This window comes from Primulina tabacum, chromosome 2 (genome assembly GCF_025594145.1).
Source record: "Primulina tabacum isolate GXHZ01 chromosome 2, ASM2559414v2, whole genome shotgun sequence".
Lineage (NCBI taxonomy): Eukaryota > Viridiplantae > Streptophyta > Magnoliopsida > Lamiales > Gesneriaceae > Primulina > Primulina tabacum.
Window position 1 is genome coordinate 2,694,003 of NC_134551.1, and position 27,114 is coordinate 2,721,116.

The window sequence follows — 27,114 nt, forward strand, 5'->3', positions numbered from 1 at the left end:
GTGAAATAGATCAACCCTATCGATATTCACAATAAAAAATAATACTCTTGACATAAAAAGTAATACTTATAACATAAAAAGTAATATTTTTTCATGGATGACCCAAATAAAATATTTGATCGGAGTCGTTATAGGGAGCTTTCCCCATCATCTGTCTGCCCCATGCTTTTATAGACAAGAACTTATCTGTCGCTCACATACATTTATTTAAGAAAGTTCCTCCGCAACCCAAAACGGATGATGACAAGGAAACATGTCCACACATGGAAGATCAAGTAAACTCGAGATTACATCAAAATTAAAACCACTTGGTGTGGATTTCTCTCGACAGGCATTGACATTTATATTTAAAAGTCTCAGCAAAAAGAACAGTGAAATGTAACATAAAACGTCGAAAATTGAACTGAGACATGAATATCACAAGAAATTAACTGTTCATTCATTTCATTCGGTCAACTCAAGCATAATTGGTTTATGATTGTTCGATCAGTGTAATCGTTCCTCATTTTTCGTCAAGCAGAAGGGACGTGCAGGAAAGAAGAGATAACAATTCTTCTTGTTCTGCTGAACCAAAACCTTGCCATCTTATTCTACCCATTTTGTCTAGCAAGAATATGTACCTGCACAACATCAGTCACGGATAATTATAATGAAAATATACTTCAAAATTATTTTATCCTTAAAAAACGATATATGATGAAAGAACAAGCAAAAATTCCACGTACCCAGTAAGAAGGTTTAATATTCTAAGCTCTTTCCTGAAGTAATAGTTATCACCAAATGAATAAACTATCTGCCTTTGCAAAACGTCTTTCGGTCCTCCAGGTTTTGGCTTCCTCATAATTTTAAGCAGTAGTTTCTTGATAGGATTACGACTCAACAGCCAGGAATCTATAAAGGATATCTGCAGAGAGATATTCATAAAAAGATGAAAATTACTCCTCAGATTAAATTTTACATTTAAAGAAAAAATGTGGGTTATCGGTACCAGTCAGTCAGATACTGCCAAATATGAGAGATTTAATGGGATGAGACAGATACGACCATGCCAATTATTTCATATTTGGATAAATAGCCAAAGTTTTTCCGGTTATTTTCTGAAAGAAGATATGGAAAAATCAAGTAACACGCATTAAACAAATGAGAAAGTTGAATTACTAATTTAGTGGGAAAATATTTTTCTTCGCTTTAACATTTGATTATTGGACAAACAAAAGTATCAAAAGATTAACTGTAATACCTCGTATAACTGAACATCAGCGGAATGACCAAAAGTATCAAGAAAAGGTGAGCTCCAAGAATCCACCATAGGCTGTCAAAACCCAAAAAAGAGAAATCTAAATAAATAGCAAACAAAATTAGCAGCGTTCTCACAAATCTAATCTCAAAATATTGTAATAAATCTTTAACCATCGCCTAGGCAAAGTTTTTTGCCAGCTTTACATGTGTAATCTTCTACTTGCTTCGTTTTTCTGAAAAGAAGGATTTTTCTTTCTTTTCTTCTTCACAAACTACTTAAAACTAACTACAATCAAAGAGTCAAAATCACAACCTAGTAACTTCTCTAATCTTATTGTAGTGATTCAATTCGTAAACAGGAGCCAGGAGCAAATATTAACTTCAGAAATAACATGCATTTCAAATGTCAAATAGCAGGTCAAACTTAAATTCATTCCAATTTAGAAGTTATGAACAAGCTATAATGCTTGCACAAAGTGGGAAAATTTGAAGCAGAAACGTGAACACAAGAACTTATTCCAGTCATTTCACATTTTATGCTCTTTCTTTAGTGGCTGTGCTCAACTAAATTTGACCCTTTCCTTTGCACATCGAGAACAAGAAATATGTACCGGGACAGATAAAACTACGACAGATAAAACATATTTATATAACATTCAAATCTTCCAGCAGAACTGGGTGGCTCAACAAAATCTATCTAAAGTTCTCTCACCTGTGCGCTGGCACGAAATGATAAACACAATAACGTCGCTTTAGGTACATTCAATTTGAGCGTATTCACATCCTTCCCAGCAGAGGTTATAGGCAGCTTAAGGCTAGAACCATTGGAGTAGCACACTTCCAACATAGGAAATTTTGCAGCTGCACTTGCAGGAATTACGATCTTATTTGCCATTGCTATCTGCATGACACGACGCATGACATTTCAACTTAGCAATCCAACCTCATATATATAAACTATTCAACTCTCTCCTCAAAAATATTCATCAACAATATAACCAAGACAGATATCCAATACTAGATACCATACCTTCCCATCATGCTGCTTCATCTCGGCCATGTCCGCAAAGTATCCCCTATTCATCTCATCTTTACTGTCCTAAATTACAAATAAAACCATTCACACTTAACCAAATGCAACTTCACAACACATGAAGCTTTAAGAAAATGCAAAAAAAAGTAAGCTTGATATCAAATTACTCACAGCCGAGCACGTTCTTTCTCAATTGCCTCCTTATTTCCAATCTGCGGTCCAAATAACCAAAAGTGGATACTCCTTAAACAACATCAATATAATTCCACCAACCAAATCACCCAAAACAAATTCAAAACTAATCCATCTAATCGTGATCCAAAATCAAATCTTGAAGGGTATAAGAATAACATGAATCCAATCTTTATGATGTCAACAGACCTGGTAAATGTCGAGGAAGCGGCAGGAGCTCCGTTGAGATGGATTCTGAAAAGGGAGAACTGGGAACAGCTTACTTTGTTCTTTGATATACTTTTTAGCATAAAAACTTGTCCGTGATATCCCCCGCAGACACTTCAACCTCAACATCGTAGAGATTTTTTTGCCTGTGCGTATCCGTGTGTGTGAATGAATTCTTCCTGAAATCTTCGGAAAGTGTAACAGATCAATAAGTTGGGCTTATAAACAGAAGTAGCCCAGACGTTTGACGCCCACGTAATAGCCCAAAAAGCACGGTGTGTAGACCATTTACAAAATCTAAGTGAAAACCGTATTTTTAGTTTTATATTATTATATATTAATCTGATTTTGATTTTTTATATTGTAAGTTTTAATTTTAATTAAAAAAATATTAGAACTCACTCGGACTTCAAATTTTTAGTTTTTCGATTCAAGTATTTTCATCATTTTATTCTAAATTTTAGTACTTTTCATATTTTCATTCCAAATTTCAACATAGTAGTATTATATTTTCCAGAGTTTTTGTAATTTTCTACTAATTATATATACATGATCGTTCGCTTTAATTTTAGCGTCATATTTTATTATAAAATAATAAAACTAACAACCAAATAAAAAATTTATAATGGTTTTTTTTAGAAATAAAATTTTTATAATTTTTCGTTCAATTCACCTCACGCGCCCTCATTATCGAGAAGATTGTGCAAAACATTAGTATTATTATTATTACTATATTTATTTATTTATTAAAGCCAGCGGACCAGACTTGTATTTATAACTTGTGATATTTCTCGTCGTCAAGTCTACTTCCAAACTTGAATCTCCATACCTAATCAATAAAGTCTTCACAATTCGATCGGAGTAAGCCCCCGCGAAAATTTAGCTGAATTTTTTACGTTGTCGATCTGATCTGGGGATAATGCGGCGGTGCGATTCGGAAATCCGCGGCGGCAGCGGAGAGTAACTGAAATGCAGCGGAATACGGATTTACAAGCACTTGCATTTCCACTGAGTCCGTTTCTGCTGCTAAATGCCGTTGGTGGTGTTGGGGATTTAGGACAGGGAGGGTTTGAATTGTCGACGTATTTATTTCTGGGATCACTGCTCTTCTCCCGAGAAGGAGGCGGTATGGACTTGTCCAAGGTTGGAGAGAAGATCATTAGTTCCGTTCGCTCTGCTCGTTCTCTTGGTCTTCTTCCATCTCAATCGGATCGCCCCAAGGTACTCTGATTTTAGTGAAGTTCCAATTGAGTATGATGATAGTTTATGCACGTTATGAATTGCTTTTGGTGGATTAAATAACACCTATGACGATGGTTGGAGGGAGGGTGAAATATAGTTGATTATCGGAATTATTTATAGTTTCCATGAGTGCGCGCTCTTGTTGAATGATGATCGTGCATGCTTGGGTTATAGTATCCTTATCTCAGAGTTAATGTACAGTGCTTTGTTGGGCCTATATGCTTGGAGTGAGCGTGACTCTTTTTGTAGATGCCTGAGCATGTAGATAATGGTAAAATATTGTGATACTTACATAGTCAAGAAAATGCGCGGTCACTTTTTTGAGAAAATGCGTCCACTGAACAACTTCAAATCCTGAACACCAATATATCCCTTGATGAGATCAAAACCACTTAATAAACCATGTAACTAAACCGAATTTCATGCATGCATTTGATCTAATTTACCGGTGATATTACTGGTACTTACAATCTCAGAAAAGTGTTTGGGCTTTCTCTTGGTTATGTAAATATCACAATATGTCGAATTATTAAAAGTTAGGAGAGATATACGTAATATTTAGTTTCCTTTTATTAAGATTAGAATCCTAGATTTAGTTCTGATTTGATTTGATTCTGATTTATTTCCTAGTTTTAGGATACTTCTTGATTTCTTTCCTTAGCTCCGTTCCTTGTATTTATACTTCATTTGACATTAATAAAATTTAAGAATTCAGTTTATCAAATTCTTCATGGTATCAGAGCGACCATGGTAAAACACGGTCTCGCCACAGGAACCTCTTCGGAGGAAAAATCCGATATCCTTGAGTCGAATCCCAACCCTTCCAATAACTCTCTCCTTATCACTCCTCACCGCCTTACAAGTTCGAACTACTTGCAATGGTCCCAATCCGTAAGAATGTTCATCTGTGGACGCGGCAAAGAAGAGTACCTCACCGGAGAAATTGAAGCCCCAGCAAAGACTGATGCCGGCTATAAGAAGTGGAAGACGGAGAATCACTTAATCATGTCATGGCTCATCAATTCCATGAGTTTGGAAGTAGGTGAGAATTTCCTTCTCTACGAGACTGCTAAAGATGTTTGGGAGGCAGTCTGTGAGACGTATTCAAGTTCCGATAACACCTCGGAACTGTCGGCTATTGAATCAGCCCTTCACGACCTCCGACAGGGAGAACTCAGTGTCACCCAGTACTATAATGCCCTCACCAAACAATGGCATCAACTTGATGTTTTTGAAACCCACGCTTGGAAGTGTCCGGAAGATGGTCAGCGCTATCGCAAGATTGTGGAGCAGAAGCGCACCTTCAAGTTTCTACTCGGTCTCAACAAAGAACTAGATGATGTTCGAGGCAGAGTAATGAGTGCCAAGCCATTCTTGGGTCTTCGAGAAGCTTTTGCTGAGATTCGCCGCGAAGAAAGCCGCAAAAAGGTCATGATGGGCCCACCTTCTACCTCGGTTGATGGTTCTGCCCTCCTCGGGTCTTCACTCGGTGCTACTGGAGCAACTCAACAAGAGAGGCGTAAGTCACGGCCAACATGTGAGCACTGTTCCAAACCAGGGCACACGAAGAACACTTGCTGGGTTCTCCATGGCAAACCTTCTGATTGGAAATCATCCCGTCCTCCGACTGCCAAGACCAACCGCGGCCTCTCAGTTCAGCCCTCAGGCGACCAGGCCAACGACAGTCCGTTCTCTCCGCAACAGATTGAAGCACTGCAACAAATCATGCCTGCAACCTTAGCGCAACATGCTACTGGATCTAAATCCACCAGCCTTCACGCTACCAAAGGTATAGACGTTCTTGCTTTAATTTCCGCTCAGCAGTTCTCGTGCTCTTGGATTGTCGACTCGGGTGCCTCCGACCATATGACTGGCAACCGGAATCTATTTACAACATATTAACCCAATACCGACTATCTCCATGTTCGGATTGCGGATGGTACCAAGACCCGGATTGCTGGTTTCGGATCCGTACAGATTTCCTCCGACCTTACTCTTAAATCTGTGCTGCATGTTCCTTCTTTGGATTGCAATTTATTGTCCATTAGTAAATTGACAACCGATGAACAGTGCTCGGCTAATTTTTCAATAATGTGTGTTTTTTCCAGGAGTTGGGATCGATGAAGACGATTGGCAGTGCTAGGATGTGCTCAGGCCTCTATCTCCTCAATACAAGTCTATCCAGCCTCGAATCTCGCTCCCATTCCTGTTCAAATACTAGTTTTGGTTTTCATAGAGTCTGGAAGTGATGTTATGCGCTTACACTTTCAGTTAGGTCATCCAAGTTTCTTTTATCTTGAAAAATTGTTTCCGAATTTATTCGTTAATAAAAGGGCGAGGTTTTTTCATTGTGATATCTGTCAACTTGCAAAACACACTCGGGTCTCATATAATCCTATCCCATACAAACCTTCTCAACCATTTTCACTCATCCACAGTGACATTTGGGGCGCATCTCGGATACCCAATATAAATGGAGCCCGGTGGTTCGTCACCTTCATCGACGATCATACCCGCCTTACATGGGTCTTTCTTATGAAAGACAAATCTGATCTCGCCCAAATATTTCCAGCCTTTAACACTATGATCCAAACACAATTCAATACTCGTATTCGGGTTCTCAAGTCTGATAATGCCCGTGACTACTTCAACACCACCTTAGGATCCTATTTCACCAAGCAGGCCATTGTCCAAATCAGCTCTTGCGTCGACACACCGCAAGAAAACGGGATTGCCGAAAGAAAAAACCGTCACCTTTTAGAGGTCGCACGTTCCCTCCTACTCTCCATGAATGTGCCGAAATACCTGTGGGGAGTAGCTGTTTTGACCGCTGCCTATCTTATAAATCGGCTCCCGTCCCGGGTCTTGCGGTATGTCATCCCTTTTCAAACCCTATCGTCCAGTTTCCCACATATTAATACATTATCGTCTCTATCTCCCACCAAAAATATTTGGTTGCACCGCTTTTGTTCATATCTACCCTCATTTCCGTAGTAAGCTTGATCCTCGGGCTACCAAGTGTGTATTCATCGGGTACTCCTCTAACAAAAAAGGATACAAATGTTACTGCCCCGTCTCTCGAAAAATATTCACAACTATGGATGTTAACTTTTTTGAAGATACTTCATATTATCCCAAAACTGTCCTTCAGGGGTAGAAACAACCTACAATCGAAGTCCCGTTTTGTAAAATCCTTCCTGATCCCGAACCACCTGAGTCAACTACACCTACTGTCCCATCGAACCCGAACCCACCAGCTACACCAGCTACCGAAACCCATGTTAGTCCACCCACCTCGCCAAACCTCCAAGTCTATACGCGAGGTCAGTGGCGACGAGGTCAGGGGGAGTGTGAAGCTCCAGCACATCCTACACTTGCCGCTGAAGATACCACTACACCGATCCCAATTCCGGAGACAACTACACTAAGCACTCCGGCTCCAGCCCCTTAGAATCAGAATCTGGAAGACTTGCCTATAGCTCTACGGAAAGGTACTCGTACATGCACTAACCATCCGATTGATAGGTGGGTCTCCTACGGACGTCTCTCCCAGTCCTACCGAGCATATGTCACGAAGCTGGATAATATCTACATTCCGAATACCATCCAGGAAGCACTTCTGCATCCGGGCTGGGCTGAAGCAGTGAAATCCGAACTCACGTCTCTAGAAAGGAATGGTACGTGGTCGATTACCGAATTGCCACCTGGTAAAAGAGCGGTGAGTTGTAAATGGATTTTTACGGTGAAGTTTAACGCTGATGGGAGTGTTGAGAGATTGAAAGCTCGATTAGTGACTCGTGGGTTTACTCAGTCTTATGGGATCGATTATGAAGAGACATTTGCGCCGATTGCGAAACTCAATACTGTTCGGATCCTCATCTCCTTAGCAGCGAATCTCGATTGGAAATTGTAGCAATTGGACATTAAGAATGCATTTCTTAATGGGGACCTAGAGGAAGAAGTGTATATGGAAGTTCCCGCCGGTTTAGTGGTTCCGAATGAACCAGAGAATCAAGTGTGCAGACTGCATAAGTCCATCTACGGTCTTAAACAATCGCCTAGAGTGTGGTTTGGAAAGTTTTCCACGGTGGTTAAAGACCAGGGGTTTGTCCAGTGCCAAACGGATCATACGCTCTTTGTTAAACATTCTCAAGATAATAGAATTGCCATCCTTATTGTGTATGTGGATGACATTATATTAACTGGAGATTATGAAGAGGAAATCAGTAGTATCAAGGCTACGTTGGCTCGGACGTTTTAGGTGAAGGATTTGGGACCTCTCCGCTACTTTCTAGGTATGGAAATTACCCGTTCAAATAAGGGCATATCCGTTTCTCAGTGGAAACATGTACTCGAGCTACTTAGAGATACTGGGATGCTCGGTTGTAAACCTGCAAGCACACCAATGGTATCGACTCGAGAGGCCGAAGGTGTACCCGAAGGAGATCCCGTCGAGAAACAACGGTATCAACGGTTGGGGGGACGATTGATCTACCTGTCGCACACACGACCGGACATTGGCTTCGCGGTTAGCTACGTAAGTCAGTTCATGCATAATCCGAAGCAATGCCACATGGATGCAGTCTACCGCATACTTCGGTATTTGAAGAAGTCTCCCGGAAAAGTGATTTTATTTCAGAAACATGATGTTCGTAACATCATTATGTTTTCAGATGCTGATTGGGCAGGAAGTCGTATTGACCGAAGATCTACTACGGGTTACTGTTCCTTCGTATGGGGAAATTTGGTGACTTGGAGGAGCAAGAAGCAACCCGTTGTGTCAAGAAGCAGTGCTGAAGCTGAGTTTCGCGCGTTGTCCTTAGCCACGTGTGAAGGGATATGGATTAGAAGAATGATGGCCGAATTGAAAATGCCGTACCATGAGTCTGTGATCCTCAAGTGCGATAATCAAGCTGCGATTAGCATTGCTAAAGACCCTGTTCATCATGACCGTACTAAGCATGTCGAAATTGATCGTCACTTTATTGCCGAGAAGATTAAGAGTACTGAAGTATTACTGCGGTATACTCCAACTCGTGAACAACTTGCAGATATCTTGACCAAAGCTTTGATTGGTCCTAACTTTGATGAAATATGTAACAAGTTGGGAATATATGACATTTACGTCCCAACTTGAGGAGGAGTGTCGAATTATTAAAAGTTAGGAGAGATATACGTAATATTTAGTTTCCTTTTATTATGATTAGAATCCTAGATTTAGTTCTGATTTGATTTGATTCTGATTTATTTCCTAGTTTTAGGATACTTCCTGATTTCTTTCCTTAGCTCCGTTCCTTGTATTTATACTTCATTTGACATTAATAAAATTTAAGAATTCAGTTTATCAAATTCTTCTCAATATTTTACCATCACCTGGTGCTGGTGTTCCTCATGGTTGGAGAGGAACATGAGGACTTTTGACAATTTAGAAGACTTACTTGAAGAATGCACGACACAAGATTAAATAGAGTTTCATGTTGGATTTCGAAGAGTGCGGAGTTTAAATCGTTCTCAGTTACAGATTTGTATAAGAATTGGAGTCTAATATTATGTTAATTCGACTCCAGTCTTACTTCATCTTGTGTGGACTCGGCTTTTTGTAATTAAGTATTTTGATTAATATAATATCATTTCATATAAAAAAAAGGCTGGTAACCTTTACTCAGTGCTTATGACTCTGATTATGCTTCATTTTCTTTATTTAAGGGAAAAATTGGCACAGAGAATGTCTCGAGTAAGTTACAGCCAAACTGATCATAATTCTCAGTTGATTAGGATATTGAAAATATTTTCTGAGAGATATTTCATTTCAAGGTTCTGCCTCACTGTGCTAAGATGTCCATGAAAATTTAAATGATTACATGTTTTTGGTTGATATAAATAAATTGACTTGACTAGAGCTTAATTTATTAGTTGTGGTGGGCTCATGTTGTCTTTGTTCCAAGTTCTCGGTATATTTGTTGATAGTTCCCTTTATAAAAAGTGTATGAGTATATTGTTGACTAGAAGCATGCAGGGTAATCTGATAGTCATTGCCTTATTCCCGACTTGCTACATTTGAAAATTTCTGTGTTCAGGTTCCAGCACGAGCAGCCGCAGCCGCAGCTGTTGCCCGGGTTCTTGCTGGACTACCTCCACATCAGAGGCATACTTTATCCTCGAGCTCGGAAGATTTAAGTTCTATATATGGATGCAGACCTCAAGCCGTGGTTGAGCTTGAGGAAGAATTCTTCGAGGAGGTTATCAAATATTGTTTAGTGCCTTTTTTTATTGACTTAAATTACTATTTAATAAGAAAAGATCTGTCAATAGATCATCTTAATGAGATATTATATATGTTGTTTAGATACAAAAATACTAACAACGTCATCTGTGATAACATGCATTAAGTTATTTCATTCATATCTCTATGGCATTTTTATCATTATCCATAGAGGAAGCAAACTGTTGATATTTTTGCGTGCCAGAACAGTTTGGATAAAGATATGATTCTGGTTGATATGTAAAAATAGAGTATTATTATGAGTTGCCTTTGAAGCACTTTTGCCCAATAGTGCAAGCATTTCTTGTAAATCACTTCTATATGTAACTTTACCCGTGAAACTGTATGATGCTATATTTATTTTCAGAATATATTATAGCTTATACAGAATTCAATGGAGAAAAATTGTTTTGAGAATGATTTCGGATGTCACGAATTATTTTTTATGATGCCTTATTTGTTGAAAATGGAAATGATTTGGTTGATGGTTTCTTTTATGGGAGGACATGCAAAACATCTGTTAAGTTTTTCTTTCTCAGTTTGATGTTGAATATCCACTTCTATGACTGATACTCATGTTTTACATAGATTGTGGTATGCCTATTTTCCTTCACTACATTCGCAGTTCTGTCTTACTCAAGCCATTCCATTGATAAAGCTGTTGTATTTGTTTTAGGAGTTTGATCCTGTTAGATATATTTTGGAACAAATTCCCTCTGAAGAGATTGAACCTTCATATTTTGAGGAAAAGGTATTTGTCTTAGCTACATTCACGTCTTGCCTCCACCCCATTTACTGAAATTGGTACCTGAGTTGCTTTGCTTAATGGAGTTGTGAATGGGGGTTTGGTTTATTTTATTTTATTTTATATTCTTTTCTTTTTCTTGCCCATGTTGCTTTTGTGACCTCTATCACTTCTAGCTTGCTTTATATGTATTGCTTATTCTAAGGGAGAAATTCTAAGGGTCTCTTCTCTGGGTGTGTGCCCATGAACATACTTCTCTGGTTGGTTAGCGTTGATCGGTTTATAATGGCTTGTCGTGTATCAATCAACACTTGGGTTTATCTTTGAAAAGTGGTTGCAGCTCATGGGTAGATGCATCTAAGCCCTTTATCCTCAATTACTTTTGTCCCTGTTTATAGGGTTTGTATGTCTTTAAGTATGCGTACATCCTTATTTGACTAATAGTATGCACTTTGTCTGTAAAATAAGTCCAACACTTCAACTGCGTGCTAACTGAATGGTATTGTAGAATGTTTTTAACGATGTTCTGTTTTCTTTAACGCCGAATCATTGGACCTTGTATTGACTAGTGTAAGCTTTAACAGGCAGAGAATTCTCTGTCTACTCAAAAAACTGAATCAAGCTTGCGAATGTAGGGTAATCTTGCCTTGAAATGCGACAGATTCAGTTTTCTTAGCATTTATACTGCTTAGATCTTGGTGGTTTTTCCCTTCAGGAATCGAAAGAAGTTTAAGAGGATCAGTACATGAAAGTTAAGTAAACAATTTGATATTGAGACAATTTGATATTGTTTTTTCATGACGAGAGTGGACCACTAGTCCACTTTGTAACCTTCTTATTCCATTATTAATAAATTATGTTTCTTATAAAAAAAAAAGAAAGTTAAGTAAACAGACGCTGTCTGAAGAAGTTAATCATAAATGAGGCTACATTGATTTTTTAATTAGTTTGTCCCATATTGGATTGAATTCATGGTATGATAATAATTACCACATATTTTCTAAAAATTGAAACAAACGAGTCGAACCGATTCAGTTATCAGTAACATTTTGAAGCTCGAGCCTGAATGAATTATATCAAATTTGAGCTCCAATTTAATTAACCCAATGTTATTAAGCTCGAGCTCAGCTCACCCATTATTCACACTTGAGTTTGGCTTGGTTAATTTGAGATTCAAATTGAGCAAACCCAATAAAACCCAATAAACACCACCACCTTTTCGATTTTAGAAAGAGAGAAGTGGACGTAATACAGACAAATCATAAAAGAGAAGGGCAGACATTAATTCTCTCACAAAAGAAAACATTAATCTTACGTGCATAGATAATAATTCGCAAATCCCCACTTAAGATCGAAACATCAATTTTAAAAATCTTGGAAAAAATATACAAGAAGAGAGAATCGTGAAATTTTTTGATTCAAAGAGTTCATGTCTGTTTTACTACCCTTCACGGCTTGACCTCTGAGTAAACACTCTTGGTTTAATGTATCAGTCAGGTTATTTTGAATTTTGATCAGTTAGCTATGATCCGCGGAATGTGGAGAGGAGTAAAAACTTAGAAAACCACAAGAATCGTGATGGTATAAGGCACTCTTACTAGAGAATCTTAGATCTTACAGTGTCGTACACTTCCCGGATATTGAGATTTTCTGGGTTCATGTAAGACATGTTTATAGACTTTTACATATAATTCCATGAATAAAATGTGGATATTATATTTATCATGGTTAACGATCACAACTTTATAAGTGGAGATATTTTAAATTTTTAAAAGGTTCTAACTATTTGAAAACAATCATTAAAAATTATGAAGAAACAAAAATTGCACACTGACAATTTCCGTCATTGCTGTGATTCCATTAATAATATGGTTTGCTATAGATTGCAAATATCATTCTCCATGAACCACATTTAGAATCTATCTTATCTGTTTAATAATTTTAACTATGAAAGCAGACGATTTAATAGCTTATTGACAATTTTTTATATGAAGAAAACATTGTTTTGACTTAATTACTTATAATGTTTTCAACTAGCACATTATGCATTGATTTCATGAATCCCAAATTGTAATTTATGCTGTTGTGTATATGCTTGATACTAATTACATTTTTTAGTAAATATTTTTCTATCTCTCTGGCAAAATATTTCATTTAGATGCATTGCATGCTTTTACAGGCCACTCTCCGCCTTGCACAACTGGATAAAATTTCCGAGCGTCTGTCACGTCATATCATGGAACATCATGAAGAAATGGGTGGGTTTCATCTTTCTTGTGTTCTGGACAACAGGAAAGCACTTGTTGCATTTTTACCGGAGTTATTATTGTTTAGTTGGCATTGTTACCAGTCCGTTAAGTTTATAATTATGCTCTGATTTTGTTCACATTTTACACTGAATAATAACTCCAGTGCATGGCCTATCAATGGGCTAATTAGGACCAGATTCAACTTTTACAAATCTGAGTCAGATTTCTGGAAGATGAGATGCATGTCATTATAGACGTGATTCCTTTCCTTTATGATTATGAACGAGTTTTCGAAGACTATTTTGACTCTGATATTTCTTTGCTTTGGTGCATGGAGTTGATTGAATGCTTACTGTTTTGATTCCAGTCACGTTCTTGTCTTGATGATGCAAGGAGTTTACTTATTTTTTATTTTTATTTCACCTTCAAATCCTTGGTCATGGAACTTGACAGAATTTTTTTTTGGTCTTGTTTATATTCATTACTTTTAATGCATCGGATTGATTGGTAATATTTCATTTCCCATGGCATATCAGACATCATTCCGGTCTTCTGTTAATGAACTAGGGGTACCTTATGAAATTTCTTCGTAGACTATTATATCAAATAGATACTTGTTTCAGTGAAGTGTATGAATCTGGTGAGGGAACTGGAGAAGGACCTGAAGACTGCAAATGTTATTTGCATGGTAAGCAGGTGACTCTTTTGCCTTTCAGCGTTGAATATTCACATGTACTAGTGTTCCCTATGTTTTCCCCCATTATTGGAAGGTCAGATGACAAACAACTTATTATCTTTCCGGATGCGAATTCCAGAACAGAAAATTGTACCTAAAGTCCATCACATAATCTGTTGAGTAATCAATTTTCTTTTTATTTTTTCACGTTCTTCTCTTTCTTATTAATTTTTAATTTCCACTTTTCACAAGTTACTAAGAACAAAATAGAGTTACCAATACGAGATATCATGCGAAATATTTGGATACCTTTGAACATGTTTTTAGTTAAATTTTGTGCTTTTACTAATGGGAGTGATAAGGGGGAGGTATATTCTATTTTGCTGGAATTTTGAATGGAGATTTCAAAGAGCCCTCCACATGTTTGTTTTAGAAACTTTTGAATTTAATATAGTCTTTTCAATTTTTTTACCGAACACGTCATTTGGGTTTCACATTAATTATTCAAGCTATATCTTTTTTGCTCTAAAGTTTCTGCCTTTCTCTATTTTGTTAACTTTTTTGGAAAGACGGCTTCCTATTCTTCAAAAATTTCCCTACTCACTTGTTCAACCAGTTACTGTACTTTTGATCTGTGCAGAATGGGCGAAGACACCTTACCTCTTCAAGGAATGAAGTGTCTAGGGATCTCATTGTGACAACAAATTCCAGAAAGAAACAAGCACTTCTGGTAATATCTCCCCTGGGAGTTCAGACAAGTTATTATCCTTGCAACTTATTGTTTCTTCTCCTGCCCATTTAAGCATCAACCATAGTCTGATGCATCCAGATCGTATTTGAAAATAGATTGACCTAGTTTGATTTCACTGTTCCTCATTTGTTTATTTGAAATTTGTTCATTGTTGACAGTTTTTGGATTTTTATAATCTATATTTGCAGTGCTTTTGATTTTCTTCAGGCCCTTATATTATACTAATCCAGTGTTTAAAAATAGAGATATTTTAAGCCAAGATTGCTCAATTGAGTTCTTGACTGGCTATCCATAGTAACTGGTCACTGAATCTTTTCTTTATTACTAGTTACCCATCCACATCATTCTAGTATTTGACATATTTTAGCTCAATACTTCCCAAATTTATAAAAACGAATGTTGATGAAACAGATGCTAATGGTACCTTTCCTCTTCTCAAAACAAATCAATTCTGAATTATTTTTTCTACAATATTGAAGAAACTACAAAATCTATTAGAAAAGAATAAAGAAATAAATTTGAAAAGTAATAAAGCCAGTTACAACGATTGTATTTTTTGCATGATAGCAAACATGTAGCATCGCCATTTTAATCACATTTTACTGTTACTTTTTATAATCAATCAAACAAACCCGTTGCTATAAAAATACTTGCGACAAGAAACATTACAACATTTACACATGAAATTAAAAGATACTTTTTTATAATTATAATAGTAATCGTAGTAATCGGTTTGTTTGGATTTTTTTTGCATCTAAATTTTGAACCAAACCAAGTTTTTCAGTTTGGATGATCATAAAAATCGATCCATTGACAAAATCTTCGCCCGTGATTTACTCATTTTAAACTAGTAAACAAATTGAGCATTGTTGTCTTACTGATTTAATTATCGAATTACAAACTTTATATTTTAGTTATCTAAATTATTGTTTTATAAATTGCAGGACTTGCTCCCCATTCTTATTGAGATTGGCAATGTAGTGAACATGCAAGAAGCTCTTGAAACTCTTGTTGGGGAAGGAAATTTTTCCAAGGTATTATTTCACCTTGCAGGTTCCTTTATTTTTTATTTTTCTTCAAGCAATTTTTTTTGCCTTCGCTTCAATTCTGTATATTTGTGGATATTTAAACATATTTGCTAAGAATGTGACTCGTCCATTTCAGGCATTCCAAATACTATCTGAATATTTGCAACTTCTTGATAGTTTGTCCGGTCTTTCAGTAGTGAAAGAGATGACCAGTGGTGTTGAGGTGAATTAAGCAATTGCATTTATGTTTTAAAGCACACAAAGTTCTCCAGTTTCCTACTTGTCGTGCATGTGATCTGCTCCTTCCATACATACACATGTAGATTTACCTACAATTGTGTTTGTATTGTTTTATCTGTTAATCCATCTTATTGTGCAGTTCTGTTATGGATCACTTTGTTCATTTTCTTTTTTCTGTTTTAATTTAATGCAGGTATGGCTTGGAAAAACTCTTCAGAAGCTGGATTCACTTCTATTAAAAGTGTGCCAGGACTTCAAAGAGGATGACTATATAACTGTTAGTGCTGCATTTGCCGCATTTTCTTTATATAAATTATTTAGAATTGAAATTCATAAAGTGCAATTTATTGGTTGGCCAACTATTTTTTTAATCAAATATCCATTTCCTCTTCATTTAACGTGATCAATAGTTAGGATTGATTAGTACCTTTATAACTGGTGTTTTACTTAATGACTGATTTTGTACTTGTGGGCACATCATGTTATGTTTGATGAGTGTCCACACCTTTCATTCTCTTACGGCAGTGTACGTTCCCAATGAAGGTGTTCCCATTCTTTCCATTGTAACTGTCTATACAAATAAACCCATCGACTCCCATCATGTTTAATGTAGTATTTTGGTCTCGATATTTCTAGTCAAGAATGTAAAGGATATGTCCTACTAGCATGGGCGTGGATTTGGCTTCAATCTTTGTACATTTTCCTGTGAGATAAGGGCTTCTATCCTAGTTGATTTCTTGTCAGAAATTAGTATGCATTTCTTCATCATATTAAGAGGAAAGAAGTTAGCAACCCACAAATGAAGTTTCTTGTACTTTGACCGTTTCTGGTTCATGCAAACATGCATCAGATCAAATATAATCTTGATTCATGTTTTCTTCTTTAATGCAGGTGATCGATGCTTATGCATTAATTGGTGATGTCTCTGGTTTAGCTGAAAAGATACAAAGTTTTTTTATGCAGGAGGCTCTAACAGAAAGCCACTCTGCTTTGAGGGTCATTGTGCTGGAGGTACCTTTTACATAACATATCATTATTCAAGCGCCTGTGAATTATTGAACATAGTTATGGTTTTAACTTGGAACAATTGATTGAAGTACACAATTAAGAAAGAAATTTATGATATTATCATTTACCCAGTGGGCATCATCATGGAACACTACTTTCATGAAACTATTTCGGTCAAAATGTAGCTCAGTGGATTGGATTCCTGGAGAACCCACATGGTTGATAAACAACTATAATCTGCTGTACCTAAGTAAATGGAAATGCCCCCTACTTCCTCTCCGTAACTCGCAGGATTGATTAACTACTATATTTTGCTGTACCCCGAAGTAAATGAAAATTTCCCCTACTTCCTCTCCATATCTCTGAGTAATTATTTCTTGCAATTGTTGCATATGGTATATTGTGGCGCAACAATGATGATTGATTCATTTTTGTACAAACTTTTGGGAGATACGTCTACCATTTGGCGTTCTGCACTTAAAAATGTGCCGTGTTAGTGTTGGATAATTTTTCCTACACTGTTCCTTCCCCCTTCTGCTACCTCCAGTCTCGATGTTGGTATACTTTGGTTATTAGTTCTGTCAACTCCCCTTCTCTCACTTCCTACAAGGAAGCACATTCGGTCTTTCTGTCCTGGACATCTTTGTATGTGAGTTATTGCTGGAACTAGTCTCTGATGTACAAGAAAATCTCCAGGAATGATTTCAGCAAGTTTTCTACTTATTGACATGCAAAGGCATGTTAGGGACACACCCGATGCATGTTAAAGACTCGCTGAAGGATTTATATTTTGAATATGTAGTTCTTAATGCAAGAAAATCGGTGCATGTACGTATGACAACTTAAGGTCCAGGAAAAAGAAAAATAGGAAAAATATTGGATATGCTAAGGAAGAAAGCAAACAGACTGGTCACTCAAAAGCTCATGGAGATCCAAAATATCTGTCGCAGTCCTATATTTTTGCTTGTCATGTGCTGTATTGAAGACCAGGTGAAAATATTTGAATAAACTGGAAAAATGATGTAAATTAAACAAGTAATCACTTAATGCTTAGTGAAATAAATTGCTTCTGTCATTTTTAGCAAGGTTACTTATAATGTGTCTTGCTGAACTCTGTGGGACTCTCCTTTATTTCTTAACTAATATGGCAGATATTATTTAGTCTCGACATATGTTAATAAGTTTGTAATCTTCAAGGTTTTTTAATGGTGTGTAATAAATGTGTTGTTCGTTACTTATTTACTTAAATACCATATGGATATTAAATTTTCGTTGTTTTGGACTTATTTACAAGGGATAAAGAATTTAGTGGGTATGTGGGATCCTTGCTAGATTATTATTTTGTTATGGATGTCCAAAAATAATCTTCAACTCCTGAACCGACTGTCTTGGCTGTGGATGTTATGTTCATGCTAGCAGCTAACAGTTTAACTTACTGCAGGATGTGGAAGATTCCAACATGCAGAACATGAGGTATAACCTGTTTTTTGTCTATTTTTTGGGAAAAAATATGGACCTTGATATTCGGGACACCTCTCTATTTTTATGTTTGTGAGAGATTCCTTTCGTCTTTGAAGTAGCCATCGTGATTATATGCATTTCATGATTTTTGTTTTTTAATCCTGGTCAGGCTTACATACAGTGATTTGTGTTTACGGATACCTGAATCCAAGTTCAGACAGTGTTTGCTAGCAACACTCTCTGTTCTCTTTAAGCAGATGTGTTCATATTATTCAATAATGAGCTTCCAACTAGACGAGAACGTAAGTTTTTTGTTATATGTTGTCGTTTTTTTGTCCATTATTTTCTTCTCCTCCGTTGTCGAGAATCTATTCTGGAAAGAAATCAAATTATTACTTTATGATTTTTGGAAATATGATGCATTTATCATATTTGATTAATATCTTTGGCATACTTCATCATAACCATATAATCAATTATATCCACTTTATTTTGTGTATTCATCTTATATGCAACTACTCTTCGAAGCTACAACCTATCTTGGAAAAATGTGTTCTCTATATGTTTATCATTCTTTTTGTTTGTCTAACGTCTATTACGATTCTAAGCTGTATCATCTTGGAGGATATTGCTTGTACTCCCTTTCAAATTATTTTATGTGGACGGTTATGTCTTTCTTATGGATTTCTTGCCTCAAAAATCTTATTTGTAAAGTTAACTTCAAACATTAATTGATTATTGTCGAATATTGTATGCTCGCGGAAGTGGATGTGATCGAATAGTTTCAACTTTACTCACTCATATGAGAGGTTATACTATGCAATTACCACAATATGTTGTCTTACCTCTTTGTGTGGCTTGCACAATGTTATAATAGCATTATTTCCTCATGCAAGTTTATGATTATAATTAAATTCCGAATTCCTTGTGTAATTCTTACCTTAGGTTATTATGTTGAGGATGATGTATCTCACGTTGCTTCATTTTCTTTTGTTCATATTAGTACTTTGCAGATAAGAATATACTAGACATCTTCAGAAATCGCAATGTGACTTTATGTGAATTACTTGTGACTGAGAGTAATCAATTTCTTATACATGCTCTGACAGGTTTCATCCTTCCATTCTCCCAGTGTGAAGCAACATAGTAACTTATCTGGGATCTCGCATGATTCTAAGAGGGAAGCTTCTTCCACTTTTCCAGCAGAAGAATGTTCACTCCTTTCAACTGCAAGAGGATTTTCTTTAACATCAACCGATGAGCCACCTGAATATTCTGCATCTTCTGACGGTTCCAAGTCTGTAGATCATCCAAATGACGAGGGACGAGATAATGGAAGCGCGGCATCAAGCAGTGGATCCCCATGGTTTCTCCTGCGAAAAGATGCTACACTGATTGTTTCACATACCTTACAGAGGGGTCAGAGGAACCTGTGGCAACTTATGACAAGCCGGATAGCAGTTTTGCTTTCTTCTTCTGCTGTTACTTCGAGTAGCATTCATCAATTTTTAAGAAATTACGAAGACCTAAGTATCTTCATTCTGGCTGGGGAAGCTTTTTGCGGAATAGAAGCTGTTGAATTCCGACAGAAACTCAAATCCATTTGTGAAGGTTATTTTGTTGCTTTCCATCGGCAGAATATTTATGTAAGTCTTAAAACTGCGATATTTTGCTTTGCAGCAAAGCATCCATACAATAATTTATTGGATGCAATATGTATTTCTATATTTTGTTTTTTTGCCGCATCTCCTTTATTGATGGTGTGCATAAGTAACTGCGTCGTTTATGTGATTTAATTTAATTCATGAAGTCAATCAAAATATGTGCAGTCCTTACTCATTGGATTCCATGGTCTGAACAATGAGTCTCGAGTTTAAATTGTTACTGAGCTATTGCTATACGAAATAGAAGAACAAATAAAAAATAAGGAAAAAAATTTGAAAGACAATAAAATACAGAGGAAGAAAATTTGAGATGCATCACATGTGTCTCCCCACCCTTCACTCTAAATTTTCCTTACCTTGTTATTCACTGCTTGCAATACTAAAATTCAGTGCCTCCTTGAATACATCAATCTATCTGAAGGTACTAAGATGTAATCTCTTATCCGTTTGCTAAGAGTTCCAACCTGAGGTTTGCACCTGTGCATGCCTTCATGCCTATGTTTGAGACTCCGAGAAGTTCAAGATCGACGGAACAAACTTTTCATTATTGTTCTTACCTGATTAAGATTCAGGAAGGAAACTTTCTGACTAGTGTCTTGGTCTATATGACTGTTTGGGTTTTAAGTAGAATTTAGACTTCTTTCTGTGCATGCGCTCGGAAAACACAGATGCCAGTAGTTTGGGCTCCCAGTGATAATCCTTAGGGAGTTGGGAGGAGCTGGAGTGGTTGTAGGTTTGTGTTGAATTGGGATATTAACTGTGAACATTGACATTCTATGGTTTTTAAAAATGTGGATGAAGGTGGCAAGGGATGGGGGTGGGGGGCAGGGGAAGCTGGTGACATGGCATAGTAGTTTGTCAAAGTTTGGTGGTTGTGTCAATGCAAAGATCAGAACACCATAACTTTTTTTCTGGAATGCACCATGCTAATGTTTGAGAAGCACTGCTGTAATATCCGAGAATGTAGAATTGGTGGGTTTCAGGGATGTCTCTTCTACTACTAGAATTTATTTTAAATATTCTTTCAAATTTTATGATGGTTATAGAAACTTCATCTATAAAATCCCTTATAACCATATGATGTTTTTTGTTGCAACAAATGATTTATATGTGTCCAAATATTGATATGTCTATTCTATCCCTGTCGAAACCATCATTGAATAAAAAAAATAAATAAATGATAAATTTCTCTCTCGATGTACTTTCTATGCATTTACTATAACATTTTGATTTCATATGGCTTCCAGGCTTTGAAAATGGTGATGGAAAAGGAGAACTGGCAGATAATGCCTCCCGAAACAATTCAAGTAGTTAGTTTTGCGGGACTTGTTGGTGATGGAGCTGCCCTCATAATTTCACCCGATGGTTCTCCCAGCGCGAGATTACTTCATGCCAATCGATCAGTTGGTTCAGTTGTGAGTGAATCAAAGAGGAGCGGATTTTCATTTTGGCTGGAGTGTGGAAACCCATTCTTGTTGAAACAGAATGTTAATTCCCTGGAGTATTCTGATTCCTTTCATCTCAATGGCGTGACTACTCATGGAAAATCTGGAAATGTCAATGGGAAGCTCCGGCATATTAAAATTTCTCCAGAAAGTGGTGATGCAAACCATATTAATGGGAGCCCTGTTTCAGAAGATGAAAATGATGATCTCCACGCAGATTTTATTGACGAAGATAGCCAGCTTCCTAGTCGTATCTCCAGACCAAATCATTCAAGGCATCAGTCGTCTTATGGATATGATGAAGATTCAATCGCGCAAACAGGATCATCACTTAGTCTTTTGAGGTATATTTATTTAGGGTCTTATTTTCTGATTGTATAACATACCGCGTGCATTCAAAAATCATTCAACTTTGTTTCTGTTCATTCATCAGGTTGATGGATAAGTATGCACGATTGATGCAGAAATTAGAGATCATCAATGTTGAATTTTTTAAGGTAGGCATGTTACTATCTTGGGAAGATGTTTTTGTTCTTCTCCCCCTCCCTATTGTCCTGTTGTGCCTTTATATTTGTATTCTTCTTTATTCTCTCTTTTATGTTATGACTGAATAATCCCCCTTTTAACAGGGAATTTGCCAGTTGTTTGGGATTTTTTTCCGCTTTGTATTTGAGACATTCTGCCAGCGTGGTATTCCCCCTGGTGGAAAGGGCTTTAATCACTCTCTTCCTCGTATGTTTTGTTTATTTCTTGTTCATATTCTATATTGTTTGGTTACCCTTTGATTTGTTATGCCAAATCATAATTCTGTTGTCTTCAATATGGTGAATATACATTATTTTTGGAGTAAGATGGTTCTCTGATCACCATTTTTTTCAGACAAGCTAAAGACTGCACTGTCGAGGATCACACAAGACTATGACCAGTGGGTAAAACCTCAGTCTTCACCATTTTCTTCTGCATCCCCTGCGTCCTTGACTTCATTATGTCATAAAGATGTCACTCCTACCAGTCCTCCCACTCACTTGAATAGCATATCTTCTGGTTTGAAGGTACTTACGAGTTACGCCAAAGAAGTAATTCTGTTATTAATTTGTGAATATTTGGTTCTCTACTAACATCGGTTTCTCTAGTAGTTGGCATGGTAATTACACTACTCTTTATTTTCTTCTCTAGTAGTTGGCATGGTAATTACACTACTCTTTATTTTCTTATTCATTTAGGTTACTCATAACAAGGATATATAATTCACATTTTATGATGATTTCTCTAGAATTTATGACCATATTACGCTGTGTTTTTCCTTAGAATCTGAACTAGGAAACATGTCTAGAGTATGTAATTCTCGAGAGTCCTTTTTCATCTGCAGCATGCTTTGCCTTACCTTACCTTGGTCATGAAGTATATAGATTACATTGCAAAGGGTTATATTTCTGTTATGCTGCCTAGTTGTTCCGATTTGGTGGTAACAGTTTGACTTTTATTTGAGTGATTTGGATTAATATTATGCTGCAGGAAAGATGTGCTGGTGCTGACACACTATCTCTTGTTGCTAAATTGTTGCATAGATCTAAAGCCCATCTTCAATCAAGACTTCTGCAGAATAATGGTGCTGTAGTTGAGGACTTTTATGTGCATTTGGTATGTCCTGCAACTACATTTAGGCCAGCATGCTGACATAAAACTTTTCAGTTTGGTATAGTTATCGACAGTTCTCAATGATTTGTAATCTTCAACAATACACATCAAATCATAAAGTTGACAAAAGACTATCATTTTGACAAAGTTGTATATGATTCTCAATGATTCTATAATTACTGGTAAACTAATAGTTGGAGTTACTTTCTCTTTGCTGATAATTTTTTGTTAACCATTGTTGCTCTAATGCCATCTCACACATTCTTGAGACAATGATGATATTGTTAGTCGACTTGTCTTTATCAGGTATTTTTCCTGAGATAATCTTGCCGTTATTTTATGTGGAATTCAATTATAGGTGGATGCTGTTCCCGAACTTACTCAGCAAATTCACAGGACTACTGCGAGATTGCTACTTCATGTTGATGGGTGAGATATGATGAGATATTAGTCAATCAATCATTGGTTGTACATTCCTTTGGTTATGAAAATTTCCATAAGTAGATGGATGCACTTAAAAGTTACTTGGTCAATTGTTATGTGTAACATTTCCCACTCATGCATTTCTCTCTTTAAATTTAAATTGCCATTTAGGCGAAAATCTATCCGCTCACTGTTGATATTAATCTAGTCTGAAGAACTTTCTGAAAGGGTCTTTGTTTGAGTTTGGAGTGATATTTTCCATTATATGTGTTGAAATCAAGCTATCACTCACTTTGGTTTCTTCCCTGATCTGATAGGAGAAGCTGCTTGGATGGGTTTTTGTGTTTTTGTTTCCTGGCTTATTTTTTTGGTGGGTTATTTAGAGTTTCCTAGGGTTTTTTTTTGTTGGTCTCCAGAGACAAGACTGGACTCTCTTCTCTCGGGGTGGTCTGCCTGAAAATAGACAGATATACAGTTCATTGACGGTTGCTTTTTGCATTTTTAACTTAGACATCATAAATTGTAAACCCCATATCATGTTTTCCTTCTTGCAGCGTCTTTAATAATTGCTTAGCCGTATTGTTGTGGTATTGACTGGAGAAAATTGAGCAGGTATGTTGATCGCATTGCCAATGCTAAATGGGAGGTGAAGGAACTTGGGTTAGAGCATAATGGGTAGGTTCCCTATCCTTTTAACACAGTTCATCACATTGAGGAAGTGCTTAAGAAAGTGCAGTTTAAGTAATGTTTTTGTCATTCTATCATTATTTTGGACGTCCTGTATTACCGAGTAAAATTCCATTAGATTGCGCGTGATGATGGATTTCAAATTCTTTAGTTTGTTTAGATGGACAAAATTCAATTGAATTTCAAATACACTCTATATATTATACATCAAATTAAACAATTCCAATAGCAAATACAATTTATACCCAAGATGAGTGTCATTCGAAGTCATTTCTCAAATCATTCCACAAATCAAATCATTTCTCCAGAAAGTTTATTGATTTTATCGATCCAAATGCAACTTTAATGGCATCATATAAAAGCATTAATTAAAAAAAAATCTACAAAAAATGAATTATCAAGAAATTAGATCACATAACATTATTTGATAGGGGTCAAACTCCTTAAAAAAATGTGAAGGAAGCATCAACTGCTAAAGAATATTGAGATTTGGAAGTCCGTAGGTGTTCAATAAGCATGAGGCAGAAATTTGGAAGTCGGAAGGTGTTTTGTAAAATTTAACGATTGCTTTTTAAAAATTAAAAGTGACAGTGGTTCGAAAAGAACAAGTTTGTGATATGGTGTTGGCATGTTGAGTTTGAAAAGGAATGAACAAATTTATGAAACACAGTCTCAAATGCATTGCAAGACTGTGATATGGTGTTGGCATGTATAGTTTTCGGAGCCTTTACCTCTTCTATAAGCTTCAACCCTCATCACACAGCTCCCATACAGTTTAGTTAAATTTATTATAGATCTTAAACCTAGGTTATTATGTCTCAACTTATTCTTGTGAGTCCAAGAATTGTGTATTTCATGAATTGGCTCCTTTGTGCATTACTTCTAGTAAATAGAATATGTCATTATTTGTCTGGAGGATTTAAGGACCATATATAATTGTTTTAACAGGTATGTTGATTTATTGCTGGGAGAATTTAAACACTACAAAACAAGGCTTGCTCATGGGGGTTTACGAAAGGAGGTAAAGATTGCTATAAGATACTCATATATGCTTACAACTTGGATTCTAATAAGAATTTTATATTGTGAAACTATGGGATTCTTTTTGGCTGGTTGACATTCTCAATGGACCAGCATTTTTGGGTATATGGTTGTTAAATAGTGGTGGTAGTTGGGTGGTTTTAGTTTTTCAGTAACTTTTCATTTGAATGTGCTAGGCGCTGTTGTTTGCCTGCTATGACTGTATGCTGCATCTGATTCCCTTCTGTGCTTTTGACCATGTAGATGGTGATATTCTCTTCATTGATACATATTTAATAATCCTAGCAATGCGAGAGAAAATAGGAACTTGTCAGATCTCATTATTTATGGGATATCCGAACGAAATAGAAAATTAATCAAATCAGTCTGATTCTAGTGATTCAGATTGTTATATAAATCTCCAAATTAGCTATTAGCTAATATACATAGATACAAGTTATTATTTTATCTTCCGATACTCTTCCCCTCCTCAGGAGACTATTCTGAAGCTGTACCACTTTACACTTTGATAAGTGCATTCACAAGTTGGCCGTGTGTAGACACGTACAGGTCTCCAATTTCTCTCAGACAACGTATCCGACAATTTTAATATGTTTCATTATTATGTTTCCTGCATTTATTTATTGGGCTTGATTTAGTTTTTGGCTAAGCAGTCATTGTCAAAGTTAATAAAGGTATATATATTTCTTCTCCCTGCTATTTACTACTTCATTCCAGGTTCAAGATCTCCTCTTAGAATATGGTCTTGAAAATATTGCTGAAACCCTCATTGAAGGCCTATCTAGGGTGAAACGATGCACGGATGAAGGGAGAGCACTCATGTCACTGGATCTTCAGGTTTTTCTTAACTTGTGTTTGAATGATGCGTTTTCTTTCCCTTCTTTTACTTTTGCCGTTATTGGATTTCTGGAGCCTCCCTGTTCTCAGGTTTTGATAAATGGCCTAAAGCACTTCGTCTCAATTGAAGTTGGACCCAAATTGCAGGCGGTTGAAACTTTTATCAAGGTAAATACTGCATTTAGTGACTTTTCAAATGGGTAAAACTTGCTGATTCTCATAATCGAAACGTGACTTTACACTCCAAGTGTGTTTTGGAAACGTATAAATCAGCATCCCAGCTGCAACATCTGATGTTTACACTCTTGTCACTTGTAAACAGGCCTTCTACCTTCCAGAAACTGAATATGAACACTGGTCACGCGCTCATCCGGTATGAATATCACACTTCAATCAACCCAGTAATATTTGTTTGAAACATCCACCGCTTTGTTTGTGATACGTCTTCTTCATTTGCAGGAATATAGTAAGACCCAAATTATTGGGTTGGTCAACCTGGTCGCAACAATGAAAGGCTGGAAAAGAAAAACCAGGTTGGAAGTGTTGGAAAAAATTGAATGACCCCATGCTTATACAACCCAGGGACTTGAAATAAGTTTTGTGAGTCCATTTTTCTCCCATTTCTCCTATATTTATAGTAAACTATCTGTGTAAATTGGATCTTTGCTTCCATTTTTTAAAAGGTGTCTCACTTGTAATCTATCATATTCCTATAACAATAGTAAAATACCATCGGCTGTATCTTTTCGAATCAGTTTCATATAGATGAATAATTGAGATTTAGTAACGAATAAAGTACTCTCTCAATCTGCTTTTCTTCATTTTTTACATTGAACTGATTTTTTATTTTTTAATGGAACATTGAACTGAATTTTGAGTGAACTCACGTCTCCAATAACTTGCCTATAATTTTCCTGCATTCAAGGTACAAATTTAGATGACTTCTAAAATACCAAACCAGTTGGATGTTAATAAAAAGTAAAACATTCAAAATCAAATCCATGAATATGGAATTAGGCCACAAAAAATTAAATATGAATTTTTTC

The 27,114-nt window shown here is 36.4% G+C and overlaps 2 protein-coding genes across 7 annotated transcripts; one reads left to right on the forward strand and one right to left on the reverse strand.

The window, feature by feature from the left end:
* Window positions 1-276: 276 nt before the first annotated feature.
* On the reverse strand, window positions 277-2,859 carry LOC142524866 (uncharacterized). 5 transcript variants are annotated; one of them, XM_075629010.1, is made up of 7 exons: window positions 2,654-2,856; window positions 2,444-2,484; window positions 2,270-2,333; window positions 1,952-2,140; window positions 1,241-1,312; window positions 726-904; window positions 277-620 (listed from the first exon to the last, which is right to left on the reverse strand). In XM_075629010.1, the coding sequence occupies exons 1-7, from the start codon at window positions 2,798-2,800 to the stop codon at window positions 503-505; spliced, it is 810 nt and encodes a 269-aa protein (XP_075485125.1). In that variant the 5' UTR covers window positions 2,801-2,856; the 3' UTR covers window positions 277-502. The 5 variants fall into 5 exon arrangements, with proteins under 5 accessions (XP_075485125.1, XP_075485131.1, XP_075485148.1 ...); XM_075629016.1 differs by having other exon boundaries at window positions 2,444-2,515; XM_075629033.1 differs by having other exon boundaries at window positions 2,270-2,338; window positions 2,654-2,812.
* Window positions 2,860-3,458: 599 nt separating this feature from the next.
* LOC142524892 (uncharacterized) lies at window positions 3,459-26,889 on the forward strand. 2 transcript variants are annotated; one of them, XM_075629050.1, is made up of 25 exons: window positions 3,459-3,892; window positions 9,991-10,152; window positions 10,852-10,926; window positions 13,100-13,178; window positions 13,793-13,857; window positions 14,486-14,575; window positions 15,541-15,630; window positions 15,761-15,847; window positions 16,058-16,141; window positions 16,756-16,875; window positions 18,314-18,345; window positions 18,503-18,635; window positions 19,443-19,979; window positions 21,245-21,786; window positions 21,876-21,939; window positions 22,072-22,174; window positions 22,322-22,494; window positions 22,958-23,083; window positions 23,439-23,509; window positions 24,116-24,178; window positions 25,139-25,211; window positions 25,949-26,068; window positions 26,159-26,236; window positions 26,391-26,441; window positions 26,528-26,889. In XM_075629050.1, the coding sequence occupies exons 1-25, from the start codon at window positions 3,641-3,643 to the stop codon at window positions 26,627-26,629; spliced, it is 3,372 nt and encodes a 1,123-aa protein (XP_075485165.1). In that variant the 5' UTR covers window positions 3,459-3,640; the 3' UTR covers window positions 26,630-26,889. The 2 variants fall into 2 exon arrangements, with proteins under 2 accessions (XP_075485165.1, XP_075485173.1); XM_075629058.1 differs by having other exon boundaries at window positions 16,756-16,867; window positions 18,309-18,345.
* The last annotated feature ends 225 nt before the right edge of the window (window positions 26,890-27,114 follow it).